The 12,742-nt window shown below is 33.7% G+C and overlaps 1 protein-coding gene across 1 annotated transcript; it reads left to right on the forward strand.

The window, feature by feature from the left end:
• The first annotated feature begins 941 nt into the window (after positions 1-941).
• On the forward strand, positions 942-8,858 carry vgll4l (vestigial like 4 like). The gene is made up of 5 exons (XM_056463430.1): positions 942-1,097; positions 3,672-3,795; positions 4,679-4,910; positions 7,715-7,790; positions 7,905-8,858. Exons 1-5 carry the CDS (start codon positions 1,031-1,033, stop codon positions 8,204-8,206), a joined length of 801 nt encoding a protein of 266 aa, XP_056319405.1. The 5' UTR covers positions 942-1,030; the 3' UTR covers positions 8,207-8,858.
• Positions 8,859-12,742: the final 3,884 nt, after the last annotated feature.

The raw sequence follows: 12,742 nt of genomic DNA on the forward strand, positions 1-12,742 counted from the left end.
ACAATGTTATATTTTAAATAAACATAACCTGTGTTTTCAAACTCTTCATTCAATAAAACGTTACCAAAAAAGAAGCAGCACAACACTTCATTAATAAGCACAGGAAATGTTTCTTGTGCAGCACATTAGCATATGATTGCTGTGAATTGTATTCACTATATTAAATGTAAATGACACATTTCTAAAGAATTGTGTCACACTAAAAAGTCTAAAGTACTGGCAGCTATGTGGCAATGTAGCTTTGAATTCAAGTGTTCAAAAACAATGTCATTATATGCTAAAACAAAATCACCAATTGAATCATCTTTGAATGGTATATCATTTTTATCAGTTTTAAATAAAAATGTATATTATATTATATTATATTATATTATATTTAATCTTCTGTATACAATCACTCATATAGAAGTGTATCTGTCAATAAATAGAAATCTTGCAATTTTAAGTTTGTAATGCCAGGAAATGCATTTCTCAAGAAGAGTCATAACCTGACAAGGAAACCATTCATTGCTCCCTGGCGTGTTGATACTTGGAGAAGAAGGTCGATCCAATGTACGACCTCATTGTTTTATTTTGAGCCAACTGCCTGCCACAGTAATCCAATGAGGCCACATAAACAGATACACATTTCTCTACATATTTATGAAATCTCATCCCACTTAGGATTAGTTTGTGTTTGATCAAAAATTAATAAACTAATATTACATGCATTTTCATTTTGCTAATTTTATATGCAAATCAATTTCACATGTCATTTGTTTTTATATATTGGGGTAAGGGGGTTAATGGACAACAGGCAATTCACAGCTTTTGGTTTGTCCCCTCCCATAAGGCACCTGTGTTGGAAGGTCGCCTCATGCAAACAAAAGCAGAGGGAGGGGCTTGGCCTTCAGCCAGCCAATAAGAAGCTGCAGAGGCATGTTGATGGAAAGCACAGAGCAGTGGAGCTCAGTGACAATTCAAACGCTGAGCGAGGAACAATTCACAACTCAACTCAGTTTTAGGAGAATTGTGCGCTGAAGATTCAGGAATGGCGGTCACTAATTTCCACTACATAACCAGGATGAGCAGTGGCTTCAAAGTGTACATTTTAGAGGGTAATTATCACTTTTTTTGTTACCTAATGTCAGTTTAAGTACAGTGTGTGTGCATGCTATCAGTAATAATTGTTTAATTATTATTATTATTATTTCGGTATTATTAGATTAATGCACAGTGCAATAGAAGAAAATGTATTGTGGCAATCATGTTATCCATGACTTATTATTTATGCAGCTTAAATAGCGCACTCTAAAAATGCTGGGTTGTTTTAACCCAACTTTGGGTCAAATATGAGAAAGTCAAATTGTTGTGTTAAATTTTTAATTAAACTTTTAACCAAATTTGTCTCAAATTTGAGTTAAAACAATGCAGCATTTTAAAGTGTAACATCTACATAAATTAATTTTGAAAGTATTCAAATATTTTCATATTTTAAATGTCAGTTGAGATTTGAAGAAGACTTGATGTGTGTTTTTAGACTGCAAATGAAAGATATAACAAGAGATAATGAAAAGGATGTGGGTTTTCTTTTCGTTTTTTTTTTTGGCCTTTAATCTCCCCTAGAAAAATATCCCTCCCCGAGGCACTAAAAATCAGTCATCAGTCAAGGTTTAAGGTGTGGTTTACACTCAATCCCCCATCCACTGTCATGCAGAGTCAAGCTGCCTTGTCACAGTCCAGCGCTCTGCAGATCTGTGAGTGTGTATGAAGGCTGTGCCAACAATGCCCCCTCATCATCCGAGCCATTTGAGCATTTCGTGAACGTTATCCGCTTGAAGTCCAATAGCGCCTACCGCTTCACTTCATTCAGGCTGGAATACCTCAAGATGCTAATCAGCTATCAAATCAATACAGGTCCCGACTGGTCTAATATATGTGCTTGATTTGATATTCACAGACTATGGGTCTTATCTGAGCACTTCTTTAGAAAGTTAAGAGTGGTGTGTAGCAAACGTTCAAGTGTAAAATCTGACAATGCTAATGGTAATGAATGACTCATTACTGAGTTACTGAAAGTTGCACAAATCTCGAACTTTATTCTGATGTAAATTGTTGTTAGGAAATCCTCTAAGGATGCTAGAAAATATCTTGAGAGCAGATAATGAGTCATATCTATAACCATTTTATATGTTTTATACTTAAACAACTGTATTTTATAACTAGTAAAAATCATTTTATAACTAGCAAAACTAGTATTTTATAACTAGTATTTTATAACTAGTAAAAAAATAAGTCATTAAAATGTTGACAAATAATAAGCATTTTTACCATGCTTCATTTATTAATTACTCATTTAAAATTAATTTCAGGATGTCAAATTGCACATGCATGTTTCATAAATGTTTCAAACTCAGCAACTTAAACTGGGTTTAAAATGAGACCTTAAAATTTTATGAATAAATACATATTTTTTTACATTTTTTGTAATTATTATTTAAGTATTTATTTAATTTAATATTTGTGACAATTTTGTCTTAACATTGCCAGAATTTTGCAAATGTTTTATACATGGTTAATAATCAGCCTGGTGCAAAATGGTTATTGCAAATACTTCAAAACCAAGATTTGTAACATTTTAGTGAAATTATTTGGCAAAATGTTAATATTGTAAACACAATTTTTTAAATAATAAAAAAATAGTAATAAAATATAAAAATAAAAATATAAAAATACAGATATATAAATAATATGTGCTGTTTTATATTTAAATATAAATAAATTTATAAAACGTTTAATATTTTTTATATTTAAAAAATCAATTTTCATTTAAGAATTAACATGTCATTATAAACATTACACAATATATAAATATATGTTAAATATTATCCTAAAAGCATTGTTTTTGCTATAATATTGTACTAGCTATGTATGGGTAATGTTGTGAAGTAATAAACAATGGATTAGTCAGGGTGCATAAAGTAGCTTAAAAGTTTGCACTTTGTAAATAATCTGCAAAATAGTATAAAGATGTTTTATTATTTATCATTAAATATTAAAAAGAATCAAATCCAGCATAACACATAATTTAGAGACTAAAAGTTGAGCTCTTAATAGGTATTTTCAGTCTCAACATGTGACATACACTGTGACAATAATGGCAACCTTTGCATGACACTGTTGACAATATTAGCATGTGAATGCCGAAGTGTATTTCAGTTTGGATTAGTCTGTTACTATCGTTATGTTGGGTAAACATGCTGTGAACCACATGCTTTAACCTACAAAGCCTGTTTTGCCCCTCAACGCAGTGTGAACAACAAGCCAGCGATATCATCATTTGTTTTTTCACTGATGTCGTCGTTTTTTTTTGGCTCGTATGTTTTCCAAATGTGAATGACATTTACCGTTAGCGGTGAATCAGCTGGGTAGTTCTCCAGTAATACTCACAGAGCCGGTCGGGCTCGCTCTGCCACTTAACGGAGTTTACATTTAACGGTGGCCCGACAACGTTTTTTCCCACAATTAAGATACACACGCAGTGATGCAATTCCAAGGATTAAGAGTTAGTTGTTTACTTGTTTGCCACACCTTTTCACAAGCAAGCGAGTCGGTGACTGGCAGTGACCGTGTGAGCACCCTGAAGCGATGCCATTCATCATAACTGAAGTCACACGCTCATCTTTTTACAGGACAGCCCAATCTGAGAAGCGAAGACAGATTCCGACACATGACTAGCGACAGAGTGCGCATGCGCCCCGCACACCCCATGAAGCGCAAACACAGTTCAGACAGAGGACGGACGCTTGAGGAGAGGTAAATTAATGACCTGTGTACCGTCCACCACAGATAAGCTGCAGTGAAGTAGTGATGCACCGCTATTATTTTATTTTTTTAGATTTTAGATTACTTTTTTATACTAGTGAGTTGACTGATTCGAATAGGCTACTTATTTCTGATTTATTTTAAAATATTTTTTGCAATCAAATTAGATTGTATAATTTCAAAACAAAGCAGAAAGATAATGATTTCACTTTAGCTTTGGGAAAATACGCTACATTAAAATATACCGTAGACAGGCTGAATAAAAGTGCAAATTCGCTATCTGCCAGTAGGTGGCGCTTAGAGAAGAGCAAGAATAAAATAATTTTTTTCTGGTTAGTGGTGATAGCAAAGCAGCTCCGCTGGTGTTTAATATGCACCGTACACAGATAATCTATAAAGAAAATATCTGAACTTTTCTGAAGATGGTGGGTTCCCTTTGTGGATACTTAAATAAATAACCTTCTATACTTATTAAGCTTTGACATATGAAAAACTATTTCCAAGTCCAAGCCTCTACTCATTTGAATTAAGAAAACTTAATTTCAATAACCGTTTATGACCACAGTTTAGTCATATCACACATTAAAGACAATCATTTACAAAATCAGGCCGTTCACTCAGTCTCTGGACTTGCTGCTTCCCACTCACTAATAATTACTATTTATAACTTCATGTCTGACATTAAGATATTAGACAAGGATATAAACATGACGATCATGATTTTCAATAGTGTTACGGAACACTGCGTATATTAGTACCATTTTGTATTGGCTTTCAACATTTGATACAGTGTATAGACCCAGAAACTGTGACATGTAATGCTCAATATAATAAAGGTTAGTTTGGTCATTCATTCTTGAACTTTGTGTTTCAGAAGAGAAAGGGCCCTCAGTAAGTGTGTGGCCAACAGTGCCCGCAGGTCGTCTGGGTTCAGTATTCCTGAAAGCCCCACGTCCACATGGAGCCCGGCAGCAAGCCCCACTCACCTGATCCCCAGCCCAGTGTTCTCCAGCCCGGTCATGGACGAGCCTCTGGCCCTGATCAAGAAACCACGGCCAGAACCAGAGAAAACAGAGAGCCAAAACAAAGCCACAACACAAATACAGGTGATTATCACTATTCTTATTGTTATATTATGATATTATATACAGTAGTCAACAATTGAAGTGGATCATCACCTTTCCTCAAAGTTGTCCTAAAACTATTGAACAGCACCCATTTATGATTAATATTTTAATATTTCAATACTAACAAAAACATATTGAAAAGTGTGATAGATTTTATCAGTATCTTCAAAGTCACTATCGTCTGTTGGAATTATACCATTGATATATTTAGTATTGTATATGCATATGTATTTTAATTTATTTAAAAATTATTAATTAACATCATTACAAATAATATTAATAGTAATAATATTGTACCAAAGTCCTTGAATATTACCAAGCAGTGTTCAAAGCTACATACTAATCCATAATAAAAGACCAATTTGTGTCCTCTCATCCCCTTCTTCATCAATACGTGCTGAATGACATGTTTGCTGTATTAAACCGTCCACTGCTGAGAATCTGTCCCGAGGCCACATCAGCCTGTTCATCCTGACTCTCCATCTCAGACACAACACTTCTGTGTTCCTGAGAGAGTGGCTCTTTAGACTGCGGACAGGCCTCTGCCTGCCTCAGATATGCAATCCAGCCGGATTCAGGGAGAAAATGTGAGCAATGGGTGGAGGAATGTTGTCAACAAGTCTCAACACACCACACCAGTGCTGTTGTTGACCTGATAGTGGCATCAGGGTTGATGGAGAAATCGTCTTAAACCCCCAGCTACCCAGCCGTTTTAATAATTTGCCATGCCAAAAGCTCCTTTAAGCAATATTTTTTTCTATGCCCCATCATGCTATGTGTGAATTATGAGAGTAAATCAGTTAAACTGTAAACATCCAGTGAAGTATTTTAAAAACTGGTTACAAAAAGGTGTCATTATTCTCATTATAGTTCATCCATCCAATATTAGAAGGTAACCTGCAGTAGTCGACATTCGAAGTGAATCAAAAATGTTTTTCAAAATTGTCCTAGGACAAGATGAGGTGTTGTTAAATTGTTTTAGGACAATATATTAAACAATTATACCGTATTAAAACCTGTATTACAACCTAAAAAAATTTCCAATAGCAGATCCTGAATGACCCCCAAAACTCGAAATGAGTTTATCCATTGAAAACGTATATTGGATATTGCTGGAAAACTTTACAATAAGGTTACATAAGTTAATGCTAGTTTATGTATTTACTAACATGAAAACATAATGAACAATGCATTTATTACAGTATTTATTCTTCTTTGTTAATGTTAGTTAATGAAAATATAGTCATTCATTGTTCATGTTAACTTACAGTGCATTAAATAATGTTAACAATCACAACTTTGGATTTTAGTAAATGTTGAATGATGATTAATAAATGTGGTAAAAGCACAATGTAAAACCCAACAGTCAAGTTTATCAAATAAAATGAGTGAAATGAAAAATTGAGTGTAGTTAACTCAAAATTGACTAAAAGCTAATTCTACTCATATGAAAAGAGTTTTGTACTCTTGTTGAAGGTAACAAGTTAATTAAATACCTCATTACTTCAACTTAAATGGAGTAAGTTCACAGTAACTTAACTCATTGGGTTTTACGGTACTCAATTGATTTGAGTTCTCTTCATTTATTGGGGTTTACTGTGCTCAAATGGCTTTGTTTACTCAAATGGAGTTCATCACTCATTATGATTAGTTTTCAACTTAAATGGTTTGTTGCAATCGGTTTCCTCAAACGGTTTGAGTTGTCTTAACTTTTTGGATCTTACAGTGTATTGTTCATTATTAGTTCATGTTAGTAAATACATTAGCTAAAATTAACTAATGAGACCCTATTTAAAATTGTGACCACTATTACTGTACTGTAGGAAATGCAAAGAAACTAATGTGGAGGAACATACTTATGTCACATTAAAGTATCAAGCACAACATTATTTTCATGATGAAACAAAAATGAAGCTCAAATCCCTAAGCCCCTATTATTATTTTACTGTGTATGTGGATTATTTGTAGCACAACCTTAAACTGTAAAAAAAATTATAGTAAAATATAGTAAATTAGTAAATATTAGCAAACATGTCTTAAAATTATTACATAAATAAACAAAGTTTATAAAAATTTGGTTAAGTCAACTTAAGTTACAACAAATTTATTTAAAATGCTGTTTTAATTACTGGTTTCACATCAAAAGCTAAATTAAGTATTTGCACCAGTAGATTCCATACAAATTCAATACATTGTAAAACCCAATAAGTTGAAAATCGTTTGAGGAATCCGATTGCAACAGACCATTTAAGTTGAAAACTAATCCTAATGAGTATTGTGAACTTAATCCATTTGAGTAAACGAAGCAATTTGAGCACAGTAAAACCCAATAAATGAAGAGAACTCAAACCAACTGAGTACTTCAAAACCCAATAGGTTAAGGCAACTCAAACCATTTAAGGAAACCGATCGCTACAAACCATTTGAGTTAAAAACCTAATCTATGAGTACTGTAAACTTACTCCATTTAAATTGAAGTAATGAGGCATTTAAATTAACTCATTACCTTCAACACTGAGTACAAAACTCTTTTCAAATGAGTCGAATTAACTTTCAGTCAATTTTGTGTTAACTACACTCATTTATTTGATAAAGTCGACTTGGGTTTAACAGTGTGCAAATGCGCATATATAGGTGAATATCCAGAGGTTGACAAGTGAGATTTTCCCAAACAGAAAGTGCAGCCTATAATTCGAAACGCAATAGTCACAAGCAGAAAAAAGGGGATTGACATAATAAAATGTGTCTACAAAAATAATCTTACCTTCTCTTGTCTCTTTCAGATGCGGCCATCTGTCATCACTTGCGTCTCTTCTGCATCAAGGTCAACAAAGCAAGACTGCTGCAATCAGTCAACTGGTAAGTACAAAGATGCGCATAATCCTGGCGCTCGTCCTTCAACAAGCCCATGCAGATGTCTGCTCATCAGAACGAATATTTCATACACACCTTCATCTGATTGTATCTCCACAGCTGTAAGCCAACACAGTTATGACCACGTTGAAGAGCATTTCCAGAGGAGCCTCGGCATTAACTACCACAGAGCCACGTCCATCAGCGTGTCTGTAGATGACCACTTCGCCAAGGCGCTGGGCGATAAATGGCTCCAGCTCAAAGCGTCATCTTCATCCTGTCATTCATCCTCTTCTTCATCATCTTCATCTCCACCAAGCAGTCCAACCTTCATCCATTCACCAGGCTACAGCCCCAAAAGGGCTCGCAAAGATTCGAGCAGTCCATCCACGACCACACCAAACTTCTGGTCTGATAAATGAAGACAGGAGAAGGAAATTCGATGTAAATATCACACAAAATGGACTGGAGATGCTTGTGTAGGCCATGAGTTTCTGCTGTATAAAGCCAAAGGCAGGTCGTTTGATAGTCAACAGTCGAGAAGCAGGTTAAATTATATTTAACCCTTTAAAAGGCATCATAACTGCCTGGGTAGCTATCATTAAAACTCTAAATTCACTTAGAGCGGTGTCAGGAGCACAATTTAACCAGAAAAAGTGGATGTTAAAGGGTTAAAAGGGAGATATTCAATGTCTGACTGTTTTCGGCTCATTTCATGGTAGCTAAGCATTGTTGGAGAAGCTTTGTCATTGGTTTTATGGGGTTTTTGTTGACTGTGATTGCACTGATTATTGCTAGTAACATTTCATTCAAGCTTTCTTCTGATAATACGCGTGTATTTATATGAGACACTGTACATGAATTGTTTAAACTAAAAGGAGCACTGAGAAAAACATTACTTGGTCAGAAAGTTTCATGTTTTTACATTTAAAAACAATGCTTGAGGAAAAAAAAGAGGTGGGTTACTGTTTGGCATCACTGTATGGGCTATTGCTGTTCATTTCAATGCCTGTGTAAATTTCAAGCTTTTTATACTACTGTACATATTTGTAATAAATACTTTTTTTAAATGAACATGTTGTACTGTTTTTGTGATCACAGAAATTGTGCTCTTTATTTTTAAACACTGATAGAAAATGGGATAAGTGGATACTTGCTGTATTCACATTTTCTATGTGTGTTTTATTTGTGATTTAATGTGTGCTCGCTTATGTACTGGGATTGGAAATGTTATGTACACTTTTAAAAATCCTGAAGGAAATTTAGCAGTTTCCACACACACACAAGCAGCACAAATGGTCTGAGAATTAATATGATTAGTAGAGGAAAGATATGCATACAGTGCTCAGCATAAATACACCCCTTACAAATCTCTGTTTTTAATTCATATTTTTAATAGTAAGCTATACAATATTATATTTGTGCATATACTGTAAATTAGATTAGTCAGTACTGAAGCCAAATCTGGAGCTTATCTAACAAAAATAACTTCGATAACAGTCCCAAAAACTAGTTCATTCAAATTTATATGTTATAGAAAAATATTAAATACAAATTTAAAAAAGAGGAAAAAGAAAAGCAAAAAAAAAATATTAATTTAGTTGAAATTTTGTAGGTTGTAGCTTTTAGCAAATATTTTGCTTGAATTTAATTGTATTATCTTTCAATTTCTAAATATTTTTGATGACTAAAATATTATTTGAATAAATATATCTGTTTAATAAATCTGATTTGTTTAAATGCACCAAAATTCACAGCCTATATTCACTAAGTAATGGATAAAATATTCCTTTTTTAAATGAGGTGTACTCAATTATGCTGAGCACCGTATATGAGAACTAACTAATGAAAATCCATCTTTGCCATTAAAGAAATAAATACAATTTTAGAGTATAGTAAAATAGAGAAAGGTTATTTAAAATAGTTAACCCATTTCACAAAACCTTATTTGTATTGCATTTGTGAACAAATGACTCAAAAACATCACTAACTCTATTTGTCTTTCATCAAACACTTTGCAAAAACTTGCTTAGCCACTTTTCAGAATTTAATCAATGGGATCTCAAAACAGTCTTAATTTAATCCTAAGAATTTAAGAGTTCAGAATATTAATATGATATTGTTTTTTGCCTGAGATCAGTCACCTTGAAACAACCTGCTGAGCGAGTGAATGGAGAATAATGGTTTTATTTGCATTTCTTTATGCAAAATCATTAGCCCTCCTGTAAAACTTGTGAATTTCCACTGTATTTCCTATAATATGTTTTTCTTCTAGAGAAAGACTTATGTCATTTTGTTGGGCTGGAATAAAGCAGTTTTTGCATTTTTAAAAATATTTTTTAAAGTCAATACTCTTAGCACCCTTAAGATTATTTTTTTATTTGTCCACAAACCACTATTTACCAGTGATCTCACCTATAGATGAAAAAAATATTGAAAGATGATTCCTCAGATTTACATTGTTATGTGTAAATAATTTATTTGGGCTGAATTTAAACAAATAAATTAAGTTGAACATTACTAAATTTAATTTGTTTGTTTAAATTCAACGCATATAAATTGTTTGCAACAGTTTTGCAGATATCATTTTTTTCAGTGTCGTTAACCTAATTAACCTAGTTCAATATTTAAATAGCACTTTAAGCTGAATACTAGTATCTTGCAAAATCTCTAGTAAAATACTATGTACTGTCATCATGGCAAATACAAAAGAAATCAGTTATTATACTATTGTTTAAAAGATTGTTGGTACTGAAAACAAGTTCTCTTAGGTTTCCAAACACTCACATGCAAATGTCACACAGCAGTTTTTTCTTCTCCAGCCCAAATCAATAGAGCAAGATGTTGTATGTTTATGTAAATGATCGTTATGGGAGGGTAAAATTAGCCTATTATAAAAAGCACTTGTGTCATCATTTCAGAAGCCAGATTCAAGTAGTGCATTTTCCAGTATTTCCACATGAGCCTACCTCGCCAGCAGCTAAATCGCAAATAGACTTGACCTCACATTGTTTATGATAAATTGGAAAGAGTTGGAAAACAACATCCATGCATGCTGATACAAAAAATAATAAAACATCAACTGCCAGTTAGATCAGATGCAAAACCTGTCAATCACAAGATCGGGTTCAAGAAGCTGAGGAACAGGTTTGAATGAAGATTTGCTGGCACAAAGGTATAGAGTAAAAGCCATTGAGCGGAGTTCAAAGAAGTTCTTGCTGTTGCCAAAAGCCCTGCCTTCTCTAGTGTGTTGCAGGCTTGACCGGCCTCATGCAGGGCAGAGTCTAGTGTTTCTCAGAGAATAAAGTGACTCAGATGTGGAGGTGTCGCGGTAACATGATGTCCTGCTGGAATGTGGACACCTCAAGGCAGCTTTAACTTACATGAAAGGCTGCTATACATGACATCATTCTCTTTTGCAGAGCAGATCCATGTCAAATCTAACCGGCAAGATTGATAATATATGTTACTTTATACATTTAGGTGCAAATAGTAGGTGCTTTAGGTAAGACTTTACAATAAGGACTTAATAGTGAATGTTTGTAAAAGAGGAAGAAAATTCTGTCATCATTTACTCACCCTTCACTTGTTCCAAACCTGTTTGACTTTCTTTCTTCTGTTGAACACAAAAGAAGATGTTTTGAAAAAAGCTGAAAACCTGTAACCATCGACTTCCACAGTATTTGTTTTTCCTATGGAAGCCATTGGTTTTCAGCTTTCTTCAAAATATCTTTTTGTGTGTATGCGTGTTCAACATAATAAACAAATGAATAAATGTTTTTAACCACTTAAAGATAAGTAAATAGTGGGTACATTTCATTTTTGGGTAAACTGTCCCTTTAATGCATTAATGGGATATTCCGTTTGTTAATTTACTCTCCTGCGGGAGAGGAAGGTGACTTTGTACTTTAGTAGAACATTAAAGAAGAGTTTTAGCTGAAACAGAGGTCCTTGGTGAAATGGAAGTCAATGATTGCCAGCATATAGAGAGTCAAAACATATAGAGGCAAAACAAAATGAATGCCCATGGCTTCTGAGGATACACTGAAGTCTTCTGAAGCAGAATGAGCAAAGAACTGAACTTTATATAGAACATTATTGCCTTCAATCCACAGCCTAAAAAACAGAAGGTGTCTTGAGCATGTTCTTGACAGTCTGAAGCTCATGCTTCTGTCATATCATGATGTATATTTAGTTTTTATATAGAAAATTGCAGCATTCCAGATAAGCAGAAGTAAATTGTTTTGCACATACTGATTGATCCCCTTCAAAGTGTATTGCCAGGAGCCGGAGATATTCATTTAGTTTTGCCTGTATTTATTTTTTGATTTTCAAAGTTGAGTAAATTGGCAACAAACATTATACAAATACATTTTGGTCACATTTAATTTAGTTGCAGCAAGCTATATATTTGCAACTATGTTAATTTATCTTATAGTTAATGGCTATACAAATACAGCTGTTCATTGTTCAATAGCTCAAATAAATATATCATAAAACACAATCAAATAATACAATAAAAATAAATAGAATTTAAATCAAAATTATTAAAACTATGTGGACATATTTTAGAAATCAAATAAAAATATTAAATGCATTGTATACTATAATAGTACACATATAATTGCAAAGGTTGTAATCCTCCACCAGCTCTGGTGTTTAAACTTTTTATTTTATTTTTCATTCATTCATTTTCATTTCTGCTTAGTCTCGTTATTAATCAGGGGTCACCACAGTGGAATGAACTGCCAACTTTTCCAGCATATGTTTCACACAGCGGATGCCCTTCCAGCTGCAACCCATAACTAGAAAACATCCATACACTCTCATTCGCACACATACACTTCGGACAATTTAGCTTATTTAACTCCCCCATACCGCATGTCTTTGGACTGTGGGGGAAACAGGAGCACCTGGAGGAAACCTACGCCAACACAGAAATGCCAACTGACCCAGCC

This window comes from Danio aesculapii, chromosome 8 (genome assembly GCF_903798145.1).
Source record: "Danio aesculapii chromosome 8, fDanAes4.1, whole genome shotgun sequence".
Taxonomy (NCBI): Eukaryota; Metazoa; Chordata; class Actinopteri; order Cypriniformes; family Danionidae; genus Danio; species Danio aesculapii.